Source organism: Triturus cristatus, chromosome 11 (genome assembly GCF_964204655.1).
Source record: "Triturus cristatus chromosome 11, aTriCri1.1, whole genome shotgun sequence".
NCBI classification, from domain to species: Eukaryota; Metazoa; Chordata; class Amphibia; order Caudata; family Salamandridae; genus Triturus; species Triturus cristatus.
In genome coordinates this window covers 1116565657-1116585677 of record NC_140594.1, presented here as the reverse complement: position 1 = coordinate 1116585677, position 20021 = coordinate 1116565657, and the positions used below count along the sequence as shown (strand labels likewise).

At 41.4% G+C, this 20021-nt stretch overlaps 1 protein-coding gene across 1 annotated transcript in view; it reads left to right on the top strand.

Moving 5' to 3' along the window:
- Positions 1–13524, top strand: part of LOC146786137 (cytochrome P450 2J5-like) — a 48627-nt gene extending 35103 nt beyond the window's left edge. Inside the window, exons 7-9 of the mRNA XM_085635640.1 lie at positions 7714–7901; positions 9316–9457; positions 12301–13524. Of these exons, the coding sequence (XP_085491766.1) occupies positions 7714–7901; positions 9316–9457; positions 12301–12479 (509 nt within the window). The 3' untranslated portion in view covers positions 12480–13524. The remainder of the gene's footprint in view (positions 1–7713; positions 7902–9315; positions 9458–12300) is intronic.
- Positions 13525–20021: the final 6497 nt, after the last annotated feature.

Here is a 20021-nt window from a genome sequence, read left to right as displayed (position 1 = left end):
TTTAAAAAGAAACCCGTTTTGCAACTTCTATGAGTGCAGCATCAAGCAGCACACACAGATGTTATAAAACAGCATTTAAAGATTGTTTATTTGCAGGAAGGGGGATCTTCCTGCACATAAACAATCTTCCCCTCAACACAGGCACTCTTGCACTATGGTTCAAGGGGGCCTGCGTTGGCGCTAGGCAGCTTAATTTAGCTCCAGCGCAGGGGGAAATGCAGGGCTGCACCATATTGTAGTAAATATGGTGCTGCCCCGCATTTCTAAAGTGACGAAGCATGTCGTTAGCCTTCTTGGCTTAAAGACAAGCTTCGCCACTTTATTGTAAATATGCTCCATATCCTTAATACAGCCTCTATTCTTATCACAATTTGTGATTTCACATTACCTTTGACCACGTTAACACACCAGAAAGAGATGTGAATTTCTCTTTGACACTGGTGAAATCATAAAACTTTCATGGTAGCAGTAAACAAAGTTAAACAAAAGTGCACAATAAATAAATCACAAAAAGTTAATAATAATAAAAGTTGTTAAAAAGTTGAAAAGTTATATTTGATTTCATGACAACATATAACTAGGGTGTAGCCTCCATATGTCAGGTCCTTCCCCATCAGCCTGACAAACCAACAGTTGATGCTTCATAAATAACTACAGAGACTTTTCTCTTTTGTCTCACTGGTTCATACACTATCAAATGTCTCTACGAACTGATGCGTGGACTAATTTAAGGGCACTGTTGTTGTATGTATTGAAAAAAAACATTAATCTAAGTTTGATTTAGTATTGAAAAAACTACTCTTAAACAAATCGCTTTATGTATTGCTTACACCTGTCTTTAAATACAGTTCAGACTAATCTTTCAAACAACTGATGTAATGAGTGAAAATTATTCCTTCAGGATTTTCTCTTAGTATTCTAACTATACGTCAGATGCCGTGCACCCATAGGTCAGCTGCATATTAACACTTTTCAAACGTACAAACCCCAGGCCCGATTCACAAACTGCACTTTGTGGTTCTTTTTTGTAGTCCAGAGTAGTACTACTACAAAACCTACTACAATGTGCTATTCACAAACTTTTGTAGTAACCAACCCTTTTCACTTATACTTTTGTAGTAAATTACAATATTATAGTAAGGCCAGCACTACAAAGGTCCAGCCACTTGTATAGCAACACCCTCCCAAAATAATGGAGGTAGGGAGTTAAAATAAAACCCAATAGGAAAGAATGTTAAATTAAATCAGATTATTTAAGATACCTAGAAATATAAATTAATTCTAAACATAATTTGTAAAAATAGGACATATTTATTATTGTTGAAAAATATGCAACAGTAAGAACATCTATTAATTAAGTATAACATAATTCAACATAATGTAACATAAATCTTTATTAAAACTAATTACATTAATTATAATCAAATCTCTACATCACTTGTAACAATTAATAATTGTTTAATTTTTCTCTACACTTTACCATGCTGAGACATCCACCCTGAATGTGGCAATCAGGGCGGTGATTTTTTTTAATGTGCATTAATAATTATTTAAAGTAATGTACAGACTGAATTAAAGTTATTTTAATGATTTTTTATAAAAATGTTTAATTACATTATTTTTCAAATTCACAGCAGGTTATTAAAATATTTTACAATTAAATAGCAAATATACACTATTCAATGTATCTGTTTAACTATTTTAACTATTTACAATAGTTATATTTCCTGTAACACTATTTCCTATGGGGGTTACTACAAAAGCACAGTTTCTGAATACCAAAAAAAGTAGTAAACTTATTCAAAAGCATAAACTTAGTCAAAAGTGTAAGTTACCTTTGTGCCTCAGGTCCAATATGTTTAATATCACCACCCTAAACTAAGAATATTATGCACTTATTTCCGTGCTTTCTTTATCTATGCTCTGTCTAGTCTGAATAGCAGCAGTGCCAATTTCTCCCCTATTTTAACACTTCATTGGTAGATCTATGTGGCAAAGGGTAAATATCACTCCCACAAGCCCCCAATGCACGGTATTTAGGTGTAATCCGATAAGCAGATGATGTAGATGCTTCACATGAACATGGTTGAGTTTATCAAGAAAGAAAAACAGAGATTTCTATCTTCTGTTTGTGGAAACAATGGTCCAACCATTAATGGAAGGCAGAAGCCTGAAAAATGCATTGACACTTCTGCCTCAAAATACACCACTGCCTGGCTGGTGTGCGTAGGAAAAACACATTTACTCATTCCAGGTTTGTAGGAGATTGCTTGTCTCTTCTTCCAGTGGCCCTGGTGGCAGATGGAAGATCAAGTGTGATGTTCACTTACGTGGCTGATTAGTGAGACTGCTTGACCACTGTAAAAGGAGTCCTGTGCCAACAGTGACCCTTACTCTAAGGATATGGTCACAGTTTTACATCTTGATTGTTCTTGATTAATTCGGCGAAACCTGATAATGGATGTGCCACATATTTCAAACACAAACATAAACATCCCCACTTTCCAATTTTGGTCCCATTGTAAAGTTTATAAATGTTTTCTTCTCATTTAACCGAGAAACATAGTATGTCTTTGGCCAAATATGAGTTCCATTCAATTAAATGCCAAAATGTATAGGTATCTTGATTTCCAAGAGCGCACTGTAAATACACCTTGGCTGTTATAGGCTTCTCTATAGCTATTATTTGTGCGAAGATATTGCTGCGTCTTCTTCTCATCAATGTTTCTTATAATCATAAATTAGCTCTTTCCATACATTTCCAATGGTATTGAAAAAACCTCAATCTATTTACCAGATTATGCACTGAGCACACATATTTTGTGCCATTAGCTGCTAATAAAGTGAATACTTCAGTCACAGATAGCTTTCTCTCCTGTCATACCTCTGTGACCACCTATTTCAAGAGCTGACAATAACTCTCTGGTAAAAACCACACCAATTATTGACCATTTTCTACTTATCTCAAACTCTTTTTATTTAATGTTTAATAAAGTAAAAGAAAAAAAACAGCAGTAGGTTATAAAGATAGAAGAGTAAAGAGAGTACTAAATCATATACTCTTAGTACATTATTCACATAAATGTACTGTATAAAACTGCTCAAAAATCAGATAGGAGGGAGAAAGAAGGGCTTAGGTCCACTCAGCTTCCTTATCTCAATATATCAAAAAATCAATAGGAGAGTGGATCACTGGTCCTGGGAAACCAGGGTATTGCATGGTTAGTACTTTGTACTGTTTAAGAAACCCTCATTCACGTTTGGTAAGGGATCGAGATTAGCGGTATATCTTGATTCTCCGCTGGATTTGGTATTAACGTGATCGCATAATCTCCAGAACCTACAATTCTCAGAGGATAAGATGCTATTGGTTGGTCTAGACGTTGAAAGCTTATATACAAGCCTGCCTCAACAGAAGACCCTAGAAACCCTAGAGACACTACTATTCAACCAACAATGGGAGCACAAAACACCGAGACACTTTGTACTTGAATGCTGCAGATTTGCACTAACTGAGAACCACTTCCAATACAACAAAACAATGTACAAGCAGTGCCACGGAACATCTATGGGGAGCACCTTTGCGCCTAGTGTGGCAGGGCTGTATGTCAGTGACTTTGAGACGAACCATATTTTTGACACCTCTAACCCTTTTCGAAACAAAATCGTCTTTTGGAAACGCTACATCGATGATGTGCTCCTAATATGGGAAGGGGATAGAGACACCATGATTGAATTCCACCATTGGCTGAACGAGAGAGATGCGTGGTTGAAATTCACATATACAGCGAGTTCAAATAGCCTGGATTTCCTGGATGTCACGATATTCATCAAAAACAACACAATACATACCAAAACGTTCTTTAAGTCAACCGCCAAGAATAGTCTCTTGTCCTATAAGAGCTTTCACCCACGCCCATTAAGAGACAATCTCCCTTATGGGCAATTCCTTAGGTTAAGACGTAATTGCAGTGAGATGAGAGATTACAAAAGTCAAGCTAGGGAACTCAGTGAGAAACTCCGTACAAGAGACTACCCAATCAAGACCATCGAAAAATGCCAAAAGAGGGCGAAAAATCAACAGAGAGAAGTGCCACTCGAAACCATCATAAAAGAACCAACACCTGACCTCATCACCTGTGTGAGTACCTATAGTACGATGTCCAATAACATCAAGAAAATCGTAAACAAGAACTGGAAGATCCTCACCTCTGGATCTCTAAAATGGCCAAAACCAAGGTTCTCGAATAGAAGGACTAGGAACTTAAAAGACCTACTCGTCCATACAAGACCTCCAGAGAAAACTGTCAATGAAATCCCACGAGGTCCATGGAACAACTCACCCATAACAGGACACTTTCCATGCGGCACCTGCTCAGTATGTCACCTAACTACAGCGACCAAAACATTGCAACTACTGCCTGATTTAAAATGGACAATCAGATCACATACCAACTGCAATACCACCCATGTAATCTACATGATTACATGCCCTTGCAGTTTAAGATACATTGGCATGACCACACGAAAAGCCAAGACGAGACTATGTGAACATAGAAGCAATGTGAAATGCAAAAAAATGACCACAAAGATGAGTTGTCACTTCCTAGAGCAAGGACACACTGTTGATGATCTGCAATGGGTCATTTTAGAGACTCTACCCTTTAGAAACTTCAATGCCGAAAGAACACTGTTCAAAAAGGAACAAAGATGGGTATATCGTCTCCAAACACACAGACGAGGTCTGAACGATAATATCCCATGGCTCAGCCTCAAGAACACATGATTGATAGATCAACACCCATCAACGTGAAGTAATTTGAGAACTTTAGCGCTATTCCGAAAACCAATATTTCTTCCTTTCTATCAAAAAAACGAGAGAAATATTACGAATATGAGCATTGACCAATGCGGCCATATCTGTCCATCTCCCACAGTAAGTAGATGTGCAAATGACCTATCTACTCACTAGATGCTTTACAGTTCAGAGACGCCTTATCAACAAACCTGAGCTTGAAGAAACCTATATCATTAATTTTTGAGAAAAAAAGTAGTTGATCCTTGTTAAAAAATGTGATCACCAATTGCTTCAAAAGATCACGGTATCATACTCACAATGGTAACGGAGAATACAATGAATCGATGAACGAACTTTTATGTCAAGACATACAAGAACTCTCTATGTTTAATTTTCTGACTTTCTTCCACGAATACCCCTTTTTTATATCATGAGAATTAGACGGCAATTAAATCTAGTTGCGCATCATGAAAGTATTGATGAAACTAGTGAGTCTTTTTCCCATGTCTATGACCACTCTGCCTTCAAAAGAACTAGCCGACCCGGAACCTTTGTCTTCACCGGGTCAAAGGAGGCAGAGTCAGCACAGGTCACAGACCGACGCCAAAGAGGTAATGGAAGGAGATCCAGAGCGCCGAGAGAGAAAAAACGTAACGTATTCCTAAGATTACTTTCTTTGAAGCACTGCTTTTTCTTCAATCACCACTAGAGCGTGAAGCGACCCCCCTAGAGTACCCGTTGTGGCCTGTAACCAAGGAGACCAGGTAACCACGACAGTTTCTGCATTTCTGTCTCTAGCGTGCTCACAATGTCGTGTATTTTACTCGCCTTACGCAACTCAGAAGCCATTGAAAAGAATAGAATAGCGCATTGTATTTTTTCATTTTCAAGGTTCTGTTTCATATTACAGGGTTATTATCTCTAAAAACTTAGCCACGGAATTAATACAAACGAAAGTCCCGTACCGCTTAGCTCTGTCTGTCTGAAAAAACTTTATTGTCCAGAAATGTATCTATTTACAAGCTTTCAAATGAGCTTAGTCTCATCCCGATTTACAATGTGGTCCCATGTGATGACCAAGGTCCCAGTCACCCTCTGTGAACATCTAGAAGTGTTATTTCTCTTGACCCCTTAACCTGAATCGCTCACAAGGGAGTACAGAGCACGCACTTCTAGTGTTGGTAATGAGGAGATGCTTGGAGATTTGGTTTATCACCCCTTTGGGAATATGACAAAATGGATTGTGAATAGGGTCTGTTTCTTACAAGTAAAGGAGGGACGAACTTTGCCATACCAAGTGTTTCCCCACCTAGGGGGTCTCACTCAAGAAAAAGTTTTGTCATTTTATGATTGCATATATATTGAATGAATTCACAATGATTTTTGTGTTTTTCCTTCTTTCTTTCCCCTCCCCCTACAAATATTTTTTCCCAATGGTTTTAGATTGAATGTGCAACCAAGAAGGAAACAATTTTCCCGCACATCCACAAGGGTGCCTGTAGTTAAGGCTACTCTGTTTTGCACCAGGTCCTGAAGAAAGCCCACTTGACCCCTAGGGGCTGACGAGGGCTGAAACATGTCGACCTTTTTTGGACACAAATTTTTTTAAAAAGTGCACTTGACCATAATAAGTCGGATATGTGCACAACTAGAAAACTTTTTTAAACCTATCCCGAATCCAGTACTAATAAAGAAATCTACTGGCTTTACGAGATTTTTAAAACAACACTTTTCTTCACCACAATCACTTCACCTTTTTTATTCACGATCACTACTGTGACTACCAGTGGTAAAAGCCTCCGGGTGGAGGAAGCACTGTATAAAACTGTGCAAGATTATTGGTACCACTTTGGAAGAAGGGAGGAGAAATACTAGGGCAAAAGATGGTTGACGGTTGACTGCTGATAAATGGAACTCCACCAATTATTTTTTTTAAAAGACGTTTGTGCACCCACGGGCATTGGGTGAGGAACTTAATCTAATAAATAAAAAAAATTACATAAAAATACTATGTTCCTCTCATTGCAGTATTATAAGTGAATAAAATAATTATATTTCTTAGAACTCCTGCCCTAGTGAGCTTCCACTATACATCAGAGAGTGCCTGTGATAGCCCACTGGGACATGAGAGCAGATCATGAGTTAACAGGAGTATAATTAATTCTATTAATTTAATATATCTTTTTTATTTTTGTATTTAGTTTGACAAGCAGTATACTCTTTGTGAATATTCGTTCATTATGATATATGCCTGTTAAATACTGTGGAGTATGTTGAGTCAATTTGAATACAAGCTAAGCCTTGAGCTTGATGAATTAATACAGGTGAATACTGATGGTTTATTGAGTTATTAGTGAGTTTGAAAGGAGATGAATTTATAGTTTTTGTCTATTTCCCCCAAAAATTGTGTAAATTGACTATGAATTATTTTTGTGCAGGCATGTGTTCTTAATCTCATGTAAATATGTTTAGTTTTCAGTGTTTGTATTACGGTCTGTCTTCACTTTTTTTACAATGTATATAAAGTACCATCAAAGATGGTGATGCACATCATGACCAAGGCTTGTGTAAAGCCACGCGCATCGATGTGCTTAATCGTCGTGGCACTGTAATAAACAAAATTGTGAAATCGCTCCCAGAGTGCCGGTCTCTTCCTTAATTCAAATGATAGAGCATATTTTCAGCACTTGAATGGAGGTTTTTATTTTATGTCATTAGGCACGGGTGTATTCAATTGAACTGAGCAGAGTTGACTTCCAATGAGTTGGTTTGAGCTCAGTTGGTCTGAATTAGGATGGGTTGAGGGACTGGATGGGCTTAAATTGTCAACTATCTTGCAAAAACTATCTTACTTGCAGACATTAGTGTGTTAGAATGCCACCAGTTCCCTGATTTGTGTAATTATCTCTCTCCAGAGAATGTCCAGAAGGAGCTGGATGATGTCCTAGGAGAGTCACAGATCATTCACTATGAGGACCGGAAGAGGCTTCCCTACACCAATGCCGTGATCCATGAGATTCAGCGCATGAGCAGCATTGTACCTATTGGGCTTTTTAGGAAGACTGTGAAGGAGACCTCGTTGCAGGGATTCAACATTGAGAAGGTACTTATGCACCAGCATTGAGTCACCTATTGACCAGCATTGAGAGACAAAATACGAAGCAGACAGAGCGGGGTTATCATCTGGCAGTGTACAGGTAATGCATTATTGTGAGGTAAAATACGTAATATTGAGTATAAAGTTTTCCATCAGGCAAGTTGCAAATCCACTAACATTGTGGGTGACATTTGGGGCATCTATTGACGAGCAACGTGAATACACTAGTATTGTGAGGCAGGATAAGAAGAACAACGTGCAGGGTTTATACCATGAAAAGGAACGAATCATCAGCATTACGAGGTGGTGCAGTGGCAGAGATTACACGTTTTGCCATCAGTTACTTTCAAGACACACCTCATACATGAAGTAAAGTATGAAATGGACATTTAAAATATTTTGTTAGAAGTTACTCATCAGAATTAAGGCAAGTGAGACAGACAACTATATACCAGTGGGTTGGAGAAATAAGCAATGTTGTGCTCAAAAAGTAAACTTAAGTGGTGAAACAATTTAACATTCTTATGTGGCATCTCAACAGGTGAGGTCATCCTAGTTTCCAGGGACTGCAACATGAACATCTATACTAGCTATAACTATATTTATCTCCAAAGTAGTTGCTTTATAATCTTAATTTCCTTCTGGTACTCTATGGGTATGCTTCTTCATGAATGTTATTTCACATCATTCCTGTTACGCCACCTCTTTTCAGTTAGCATTACTGGTGGGAGCTTGAAGAACCCTTATGTTACTAAGGAGTACCATCAAATCAAATGCATTTTCTAGTGTTGAGTTCAACTTTCCTACATTTTTATGAACTGAACACCACATGACCCAAAGAATCCTACCAGAGAGTATCTGGCCATAACTTTTTTACATCAACTCCCATCTCCACACTCTTACTTGCTCCATGAAAGGGATCTTGATAAGGGTATTCTCTGAAATAATATTGTGCAACAAGCCAGAAAGAGTTGCCAAAGAGTTAAGCCCATCAAACAGATGACCTTTAAAAAGGAGATCATAGTAGACATATTGGTCTATCTCCTGAGGGAATCTCCCTGGTTTCTCAAAGATATTGAATTCCCTTCAGACCACTATCCATTTTGATGAGCCTTCCTAATGTTTATGTTCAACATGTATTACCTCTGAGAATTCTTCTTTGCCATTCCTCAGAGATTTTATGACTCGATGGTCATCTTCCTTCCAAACTCTCAATGATCATTATTACAATCACTTAGATGACTGCATGAGTTTTGGAGTCTGGAAAGATTAAGACACCCGTACATCTCCCACCTTCTCAGAACCGAGCTTAGAGCACTGACATCCACCTTGGGGAGAGTTGTGCCATATCAAATAATTTATATATTAGGAACCTCTTTTGCCTGTCATTCTAATCCAATAACCGATTTTTCCCTCCTAGGGTTCTCTCATCATACCTAATCTTTCCTCAGCTCTGTGTGATCCTGAGCATTGGGAGACACCTCAGCAGTTCAATCCAGGACATTTCCTTGACAAAGAACGGAGGTTCATGAACAATGAGGCCTTCTTAGCCTTTTCTGCAGGTACGCCAAGTCGGGTTCAAGAGATTTAATGCCTGAATCAGAGTTTGGCAGACAGAGTAGTGTTCATCAGAATATTGGAGAACATTACCTCCTTCATCTTAATGGTCCTTCATCTGCCAAATTTAGACATGGCTAAGTGGTCATCTCTGTGCCTTGAAGGTAACCGCTGTCATAGTGGTTCCTTTCAATGCATTAAAACTTTGGTGGATGGCTGCTGTCAGTATGAACAGCTGTCCACAATCTTGACAATTATTTTTAGTTTTTCAGAAACAAACTACCAGGCAGGACTTTTTTTTCTAAAAAACTAAAATATAATCTACACCACACCATGGAAGTTTTCTCCTTGGGCGTTCAAGTCATTCTTGTTTCTTTTCCATTCCTCGTGATGGACAGGAAAAAAAGGAATGACACTGTCTTCTTGACATAGCACAAATGGTGTAATGTTCTTCCTCTGGTGATCGCTACCTCATTGGGCTGTTAGAAGACATTTTCCATCGATGGAGGAAATGGGGCTCCGTAGATGGAATAGTTAAGGTCCACCAGCATCTAAATGAGCTGTGCATACTGAGGGTTTTGTAAGCAGGGTTGTTGTCAAACTCTAAATCAGCTCCCTAATATATTATGATCAAAAAATCTCATTCCCCTCCTTCTTGCACCCACCTGAGTTCTCTCCACCTTTTGTTTAAGTTGATATGGTACTGGCAATTTTGATTTTAAATAAATGCTTCTCCATGACAAGTGTGAGGTTTTCGTTTTTCTTCTAAAGCAAATAGGTTCATCATAATAATAATACATGTGATATCATAGGAAAAACCTACACATCTTGTCCTAGCAAAGTACATAAACATTTGCTGAATGTGTAAATCATAACTTAAAGTGACTATTCCACTTGTCTTTTGGGGTCTTGATCTGAGGGGCTATGCATGGTTTAGGTCTGACTTCTGCAGAAGCAGATTTGAGTCCTTGTCCACGGAATGAAGTGTATGCATTCCTTTTTAATGGGTCTCTTAAATGTATTGCTCCTCAGTAGTTAAGGTTGACATCACACGTCTTAAGAAATGTCATTCTTCTAACGTTGTCCCTTTTGTTTATGCATATGTCTGCAGAGTCCTTTTCTCCCCAGCTAGACTGCTGCAATATAAGTTCTACAAACATACAGCTTTCTCCTCGGCCTGTTTCACCTGTGAGGGAGAGATTCCACTAAAAATGTTCTTCACCTACCTTCAGAAGCAGTGGTGGAGAAATATGTGCCCTATAAGTTGAAGAGTTTGTCCAGTATCCCACCCATTCTCTGATTTACATTGGAGTTGGGCCAGGCAGGTCCAATTTATACATAGGGGCAGCTAATAACTATATCCTCTATTTTGTCCAAGTACGGTTAGGGGTGGGGATTGGTACAACTACCCTTTCCTTTCTTAAGGAGTGGGAATACTGCTGAGGGAATGCAGATACCACAAGTGCACTTTTCCACTGTGCAATATTATTCTTGTATTCTGAGTTCTAGAGGCTGGAATGAGGGGTAACTGGTAATCCAAATGTACCAAACTGAGAATTTGGAATATTACTATTTTTCACACCACAAACTTCACCTGCTTTTACAAAGGGTGAGTTGTGCAAACAAAATTGCCTGGTATGCAGTAATTGTTGTATGAAGTACTCTTCCTGTCCTACCAGCTTCCTTCTCAATTCTGAAGTTTTGTTTGCGACAATGCTCAAGGACAATTCTTAATATTTATGGTCACTACTTTGCTTTCAATCTGTGTACTATTTTACCCCGATATTCACGCAAGATTCAGGCTGTCTGAGTAATTTCTGAAGATCTGAACATGTAACTTAAAGATGTTTGCATAGTTTAAAAAAGTTAGATGGTTAAAATATATTGCTGAAAGAAGTTTATTTGCTGGAGAAAAACACAGCAATGCCTATTCATAAAAGGGCACTTTCCCCATTAAAATGTGCTTGGGAAAAGACCTGAGAAAGCCAAGCAAGAAACCATTGCAAAAATGGGCAATTTTATCAAGAGTTCACACAACATAGAATGGCTAGCAGAGTTGCTGTGCTGCATTGCAAGAAGGGGAGAGCGCTCATCAGTGCCATCATATCTTTTAAGATATGGAGAACGTCACCTCTCTCTCTACACTGGAGCTCTTGAGGCTGCCTAGAGCCAAAGCAAAGGGTGCTTGTGTTAAAGAGCAAGACTGTTTTTGTGCAGGAAGGAATACCTTCCTGTACAAAAACAATGTTTAGAGGTATATTCCTCGTTGTATGTGTGCCTCAGAATGCAACACACATGGAAAGAGGACAAAACAAGGAGAAATAAAGATATTTCTCCTTGTTATGCCTCTCTTGGTTAGGCACACCCTTTTAATGCGAACCCAGGATTACATGTAGTTGTAAATTTGGGATTGCATCAAAATACATAGGCGGATGCATGGGGAAGCCAATGCTCCAAACATGTAATAACTATTCAATGCAAAGTAACACACGACAGCACATAGCACTGCCTTGCTGTCACTTTTTATTTACTAAAACATGCAAAGCCACTAAAATAAACGTTGCATTGCTTACCATAAAATATTTTGCATCTTGGCTGCGCCATAAAATTGGCATACCCTGAAACAAAATCATAGTAAATCCCTGCCAAAATCTGGATGGAGAGATACTTCCCTGTATTCATGGAGTTATCGCAATGTAGCTTCCCCCATTTGTGCTCCTGTGCACCTTGCCCATCTCCACATCAGAGGTATGCCTTCTCCCATGTGATTGCGGATTATGTATGTTAACCATTGCCTGTGATAGTTGTAAGAGAAGTGACTGCAACTTTCTTGTCCTTCATCTTACAGGACACCGTGTGTGTTTGGGGGAGACGCTGGCCAGGATTGAGCTATTCATCTTCTTCACAAGCCTCCTCCGGGCCTTCACCTTCCGGCTTCCGGATGGGGTGAAGAATGTGAACATGGACCCTATATTCGGTGGAACACTACAGCCTCACGGGTATCAGATCTGTGCTGTACCCCGCTAGGCAGAGAGGGCCCTGGACAGACGACAGGGCTCATAATACAGAATTGTTTTAGGGGCAGGAGCAATGTCCTACTGGCACCATCTTATTACTCCCTACAATAGGTGTATATTAATTGAACTACTTTCACCACAACAGCAGCCATGATATTGTGCTAAAGTATTCAATACTGCTAACACATTTTCAGATGACCTTCCATGTGTTAGAATCTATAACTATGACAGGTCTTCTGACAAACTGTTAGAGAATCTCTCATTCTTCAAGCTTGGGCACCTGTGTCTGCTCCTCTCCTGACTTTCTGACAGTATTGGAGCTATAATCTAAAATTGGTACCTGGAAGGTATTTGGAATAGAGTACTCAGTTTTAATGTTTCTTCTAGGGGCAAAGCAGGCTCTACCCCAATTATTGTTGTCTTTTTAAAAAAACTTAGCTAGGCCAAGTGGTATCATATGCTTGCTAGACCTCCAACAGGTAGTCCAGTTTGTGGGATTACCATGACCCTGGACAATCACCCACCAATCAACCCAAAAGTATACTACCTCATGGACTTCAAAGGGACCACTGATGTAGGGAACCACACAAGGCAATAGGTACCTATCCACTGCTGTTGTACTAGAAATATATAAAATATTCAGATGCTGATACATGAACCACTGGACCTTATTTTGAAAGAAAGATGAGTGAAATCCCCTAAAATCAACAATTATGAAAGCTACAAAAAGAGACAACATGATCAGTAAGAAGTCTTCAACACAATATGAAGAGCGTTCATGACCCACTGAGGATGTATCTTGCAGAAGAGGATGGAAGAGAGGCATGGGGTTAACACAGTGTCTCTCTCCTGCAGATTAAAGTAGCTATGAGAGATGGGCTATGTGGTCAGAATGAGAACATTAAGACATTACCCACACCTAGACCACTGCTCAGTTACATCTTCTTAATTTATAAATTAAGGCTGGCCAGAGTCAGTGCTGTGTTTTTTCTTGTATGTTTGTGTAATTCTTCTTGTGAACTTTTTTTTTTTATATAAAATTCACTAATATATAATTTCTCTTTTCTGTCATTGATTTGATGAGTGGTGCCTTGTGGCATCACTAAGATTGTGGCTAGAAACTATAGAAATGTACTCAGCACATGGAAACTGCAGGGTGGAAGGAGTGTGGCTTATGTGTCTTCAGTCATGGGGCAGAGGCAGGGGTAGCAGTGTGGTGTGTATTCTCAACATATTTTTATTTAGTTACAAGTGTTTAGAGGTTAGTCACGTAAAGTTATGAAGAGTACTTTCCCAAAGGAATGCATTGGTGGGTAGAGTGGACTAAGTGCAGGCTTTATCATATAGAGAAAGAAAGTGGGGTGTTTTGCCAAGAAACAAACTAAAGAGCGGGGTAGGGTATGTCATAAGAGGGCATAGTAAATAGAGGGAGCGAGTGGAGAGTTAGAGAAGGTAGGGTGAGAAAGCAGAAAGGAGTGGAGGAGATCGACAGTGACCGTAAGAGGTTGAGGCTAAAGAGCTGCTTCGGGTAAAGATGGAAAATTGGAAGTGGAGTTGCTCAATTATCAGATAAGCGAGGCATTCAAGGGAGGTCCATTCTTACCACTAATACACAACAAACCTAACCACCTGCTGTAGGAAATTCATATCAATAACTAGCAGCAATATTACCCAAAAGACGTGTGATATGGGCACTTCCTTTTCCACATTGTCCTATGCATGGGAGTGGAATTACAATATGGCTAATACTGTTATAATATATATAAACAAGGGAGCTTGCACATTATTTCCTTTTCACACTATAGTTATTACATCTCTAGTCATCTGTAAACAAATGACGAAGTGTAATAAGGTTATACAGTTAAGTTGTGATATTTTAATGTCCATTGCGAAAGCCAGCAGAGGCACTGGAAGGCAGATCTTGGAGCATAATTACAGCTGCAGGTCTGCACAAGGGAAAAAATTGCTTTTTTTTCTGATTTGTTTTTCAAAGGAACAGTGATCAGCTGAAAGGAGATATGTGTAAAACAACAAGTTTCCTTTTGCATGCTATAGGATATTACAGGAAAGTGCATTTCTACACATTCTGTGGCAGCATTGAGATGTTAAATACTTTACTTCTGAAACATACACCACATAGAAATATGCACACTGACATCGTCTTGAAATGAGGACTAAAAAAGAATATATACATTCATACTAAAACACTCAAATTCATCATACAGTATCTTCTTTAAAACAATTCAAATACAATATAGAACATCATTCCCTAAACTCAATCAAGTTCATCATACATTTCAAGCTTCTCTAGCTGCTTTACCATAACTACTGCTCAACACAAACACACACACACACACACACATATATATATAATACAATGCAACTTATAGGGCCTGAGGGATCAGTTTCCCTGATACTGCTTTTAAAAGTGGATCAATGGATAGACCCCTGTTCTCTGATCAAATCTCCTCAGAGCATTAACTGTGCTTAAAAGCACAGTTTGTATCTTAGACATGGGCCTATCCCATTTCAGATTCCAGGAGAAGCTAATACCTATATTACCTTCTCTAAAAGGGACGTACTCAAATACCAGGAAAATGTCTTTGGCCTCGTCTAAAAAAGCTCAAGGTCTTGGGTTTATCCACATTAATTGTCAGGAAATTAATTTCACAGCTTGCATATAAGGCTTGCAACTTCTGTTTCAAGCCTATAATTCAGTGGAGTAAAAAAACTTGGGGGGGACCCTTCAAAGTTAACCGAGGGGACCCCACATGCTCCGGACCCAGTCAGCAGCTTTATGGCCAGGGGCCCCACCACCAGTGCATAGTGCGGAGGAGGCCCCTGGAGCTCGGGGGCTGCAGGGGCTGTTGTTCCGCCACTGCTATAGGTGTAAGATCCATCAAGCCCTGATTTATATGTAATTTACAAATGATTGCCAAGCAGCATGTATAAAGGCAGTGGCAGAAACCTTCGTCACAGCGGTTCCTCGCCGAAGGACCCAACCCTGTAGCAAACAGTAATCGATTTTTCTTTTCAAACAGAAAATACTGAAATTGAATTTGCTTTTTGGAAAGAAACAAATGAATGCTCCCTCACCATGGGAGATTTCTCCCATGGTAGAGTAAGCATTATTATTGTTTTACAGTTCCTTACGGCTAGGTTTCACCTTGTGGAAGGAGTAGTAACAAATGACTACATATCCGCCCATCTAAACTTGGTGGGAGGACATGTAGTCATTTTTTCTGACAGTTCTTACTCCCCAGGGCCATCAGAGAGGCCATTAGAGTCCCCCCACACCACACACTAGCTAGCACTCTTCCACAGGATTGCACACCTGCTATCCACAATTCCACATCCGGTGTGCCGGCTCTGTCCCGCTCAGAACCAACCCAGAGGCCAAGGGGAAACATGTAAGACAGCCGAGGCACCAGGAGCTGAAGAAAAGGGTGAACACTGACCCGCTGTGGAAGCGGTAAGGAAAGGACTGAGACCGTTCGAGACCATAATGAGATCAGGGAAAGTAAGACAGCACACCGTAACAAAGCCTAGTAAAAGGATGTGCAAGACAACTGTCAAAGCAAACACCAAAGAAAGCAAAAGTGAACTGATGAGAAATGAGGAAGACTGCTCCCTGATCTCTCCACTCCTCTCCAGCCCACAGGCTCCCGCTTTCATAACCCCTACAACATCTAGCGCAACCACTTTGACCAAACCTAATCGCCAACCAAAAATATACACCAAATTCTCTTCTATAAAAGATGCTGGGGCAGTACTGTGTTCGAGCAATGACATCCTAAGCAGTTTTCCCACCCCTGTCCAACCAACGATAGTACAGCAACAACAGAAGAAGGAATGCGGAGTACCGACAACTTCCAATAATGGTCCAAGTACAAGAGAGCTAGAAGAAGTAAGGAAAGAAGAGAAGATGAAAGGAACCGAGGAAAGGGAGCAAACAAGCCAAGAATCTCTGCACCTGCAAGAGCCGGTAAGGCCCAGCACCTGCGGCACCTACGACAGCTATGTTAAAAGCACAGGGAGTGAAAATGATGCTCTAGGACAGACTACAAACCATGAACTAGCTATGAAAGAGAAGGGAAAAGGAAAAATTCCCGATTCCAAAGGGCACTCTCAGGTTGAAAACCCGGATAAATGGCTCGCACTACTCAAGAAAAAGGAGGAGGAGGTACAACTGAGTACACATTCAAATAACATCACCACCCCAAAGAGAGACGTAGGAATCCTTGAGACCCTCCAACAACATGAGTCAATTGGGACACAGGTAGAATTTAAACAGGAGAGGCAACAAGTCTCAGCAGCCATACCAGAGGTCACCGAGGGTAAAAATGACCCCCACAACTCAGCGGTCAGCAAAAAAGTAATACAACCATCTGATGAGCTCCAAACAACAACAGTAGAGCCACTGGATAGATTATCCCAGGAACAGCTGTGTTACCAACTCTCGCAAAGTATCAGTCAAACTCAACTCAATAAAAAAGCGCAAGGGCTACACACATTAAAAACGCAGGACTTGGACCTAAAGACATCTTATCTTACACCGAAAGAATGGGAGGAGTTGGTAGCCTCGTAAAACAAGGCCTCTCGCGAAGAACCAAAAGGTAAGAGCAGGATTTCATCAGAATGTGATATCAAACAAGTCAAACTGCAGGAAAGAAAAGACATCTGGACCTCCCTGTTGCATACTACGCAAATGTCCATGAACGCCATGCAATACCAATCTGAAAAGATGGATATCCAACTGTTAGTCTTAAATTCACTCTCTATTTTTGTGGCAAATATCGATATTAAACTGGCAGACCTTAACAACCTGATCAGTAAGGCCCAATCAGAGGCGCAGTTTACACAGGCCAGCTGTACCTGCGTAACAATTGTAGACAAATTGTCAACATTACCAACAGCAATGGGCAATCTCTTTGCTGATATAAGAGAGGCTATGGTAAGTCAGTCAGCAAAAATAACAGTCCCCGCCAAGCCTACGACCCACCAGCAATGAACCCAATAAACCAAGATTGAGGCAAGCTCAGTTATAATTTAAAATCAGATGCAGGGCAGCCCCACGAGGATTTGAGGCTAAAAGCAAAAGATTCCAATACATCCTTGTTTCGAAGGGTCTTAACAGCCCCAATTGGGGACCTTGTCATGATAAGTAAATCTCCGCAGGAAACTGATTCATCAATAACCATGAAAACAGCAGAGAAAGCAGAAGAGGAAGGGTCGGAAAAGGAAAATGACTCACCCAGCATCTTCCACCCGTGATCAGAGTCAAAGCCCTGGTAATCAACCAAAGGTAAACTCAGTAGGCATCTCAACTTCGGAGAGGGAACAGCATGATCATAACTATGAGACAGTACAGAACATCATTCAGGAAGGGCATAAAGACACCAAAAGAAGTGCTACTGGAAATATAACAACAAACAACAGCATAGATGCCAATGACAACCCTTGAGACGGAAGAAGAATCACACATGGGTTCGTAACCACAATACCAGGTCCTTGCATAGATTCAGCACGGGTGGTCGAAACGAGCCTCCAAAGCCCAACACGAAAAAATCAACTTATATAGTCACTCTGCGAACAAGCAGCCCAACAGGAGTCAAAAACCATTGTGTTTCTTCCTGAATACAAATCAAAGGGCTGGACTGACATATTGAACAGGGGAAACATCTTACTTCTCTGAAAGTCCATCAGTAGCTTAAAGAATCGAAAAACCAATGACTTGAGGAGCCAAGATGGCGACCGGGACGGCAGCGTAGGCTCCCGGCTCCGTGAACCTCCGCATCCCGCACAGATATCCTGCATGAGATCCTTAGCCTGCGCTATATGCCCGTGTTGGTGAATGAGAGCGGCAACCGATCGTGTGACTCCGAAGTTTCTGGCGGCGGTACCGCCGGAGAAATGTCCATTTGAAGTTTGCGGCCTGTGCAACCCTGGAACCGGGACCTCGAGTGGACAACATGGCCGGGCGGCAGTTCAACAACAGCGGCCTTTGGTGACTGGGTGGAGTCGGACTACCGGAGCGGTGCAAATATCGGCCTACATTTCGCCGTGGTCGTTCCTACCACTAAGCGTAGCGGAACGAGTGCATGCCCGAGGTGGCAATTCCAAGATTCTCCGGTGATTGCCTCAGCCTTCGCCGGTGAGCTGCCCGGACGCCGCCCGTAACTCGCCCCGATTCTCGCGGGCTGCTCCCGGATTTTCGTGGGCGCTGGTCCGTGGCGGGGATGACTGTTGCCCGTGACCACACACCGGATATATATTTTTGCCTGCCCCCGGAACCCTGTTTCCAGTGACATGGAACTTGAGGCGCTTGTGCCTGAGTCCCGGTCCCAATCTGGGTTGGACCTACCCGGCGGCCATCTTGATAGGACGAAGTCTACCATCCTGTACACTGGGTCGCAGCAAGATTGGGAGTGTGCGACTATGAGGAGCGTAGCGGAGCGAGTGCCGGGAGCTGTGCTGGGGTACGGTGACCTTCTCGAAGCTCTCGGTGCCCTTCATTCCACCTTGGTTCACGGCGCCTGGGTATTGGGGAGTAAGCTTGATGGTGTGGCATCAGCGTCGGAACAGTTGCGGCCGGCCTGTCCCCAGGTACGCAGGGACTTCCTACACTGCACACAGGAGGACAGTGTCGTGGCCGCCCCTGTGAATAGTGAACAGCTGGAAACTCCGGACAGTATACTAACGTGTGATCGGCTGGCTGTGGGTCTGGTCTGTTCCGGAGGTTTTGGACCTGAGTGGGGGGTGGTGGCCTTGTCCCGTGCGCAGCCTCTGGCGACCCAGGCAATATTCAAGCAACGGTTGCCTGCTCTGGCTGATTCCGCCTTCCTGGACCTTGTGTGCAGTGCAGATCCTGGGGCAGCACTGGGAAAGACGACCCTCCATAATGCTGACTGTGACGGTATTCAGAGACTTCCACCCTACCTGTGTGTGTCGCTTCCTGGTCTTTTTTGGACGCTCCTCTTCCTTGTAACATTGGACATGGCACTGGGTCGATGGGTATGCATGGGTAGATTCGCAAAGAGTGGCCAAGGATAAGGCTGATCCTTCAGAGGTGGTCATCTAATAGGCGGGCGGGCTCAGGGGTTGCGTGCTCTCACGGCATAACTGTTAGTGTAATAGGTGCGTAATGCTCCCCACTTTTCTTTGACATGGTCGATTTTGTGTTGTTTATTGTTTGCTTTGGGGGAAAACATATTGTGCGGGAGGGAGAAGCCGGGGGCATGTTTTGAAGGCCCTCCTCCAGTTTATTAATTCTCTCTCTACCCCCCCGTCTGGTGGGGTTTCTTTTCTTACTCCTTTTTCTCTGTTTCTTCTATATTTCGGGTCTGGTTCCGGGGCGACAGGCACACTGCTGGGGGGGGGGGCCGTACTCATCTGCAGAGGTGCAGGGTGGGGGGTTGGGGGAGGGGATTCTTTAGTCTTTAACCCTTTTCTTCCATGGCCTCCTTTTTCTTCTCTTATTCTTCTTTGTCTTTCTTTTCTGGGATCAGCATGGTAGAACTCCTTCGTTGTTAATGGCTGGTTTTTCATGTAT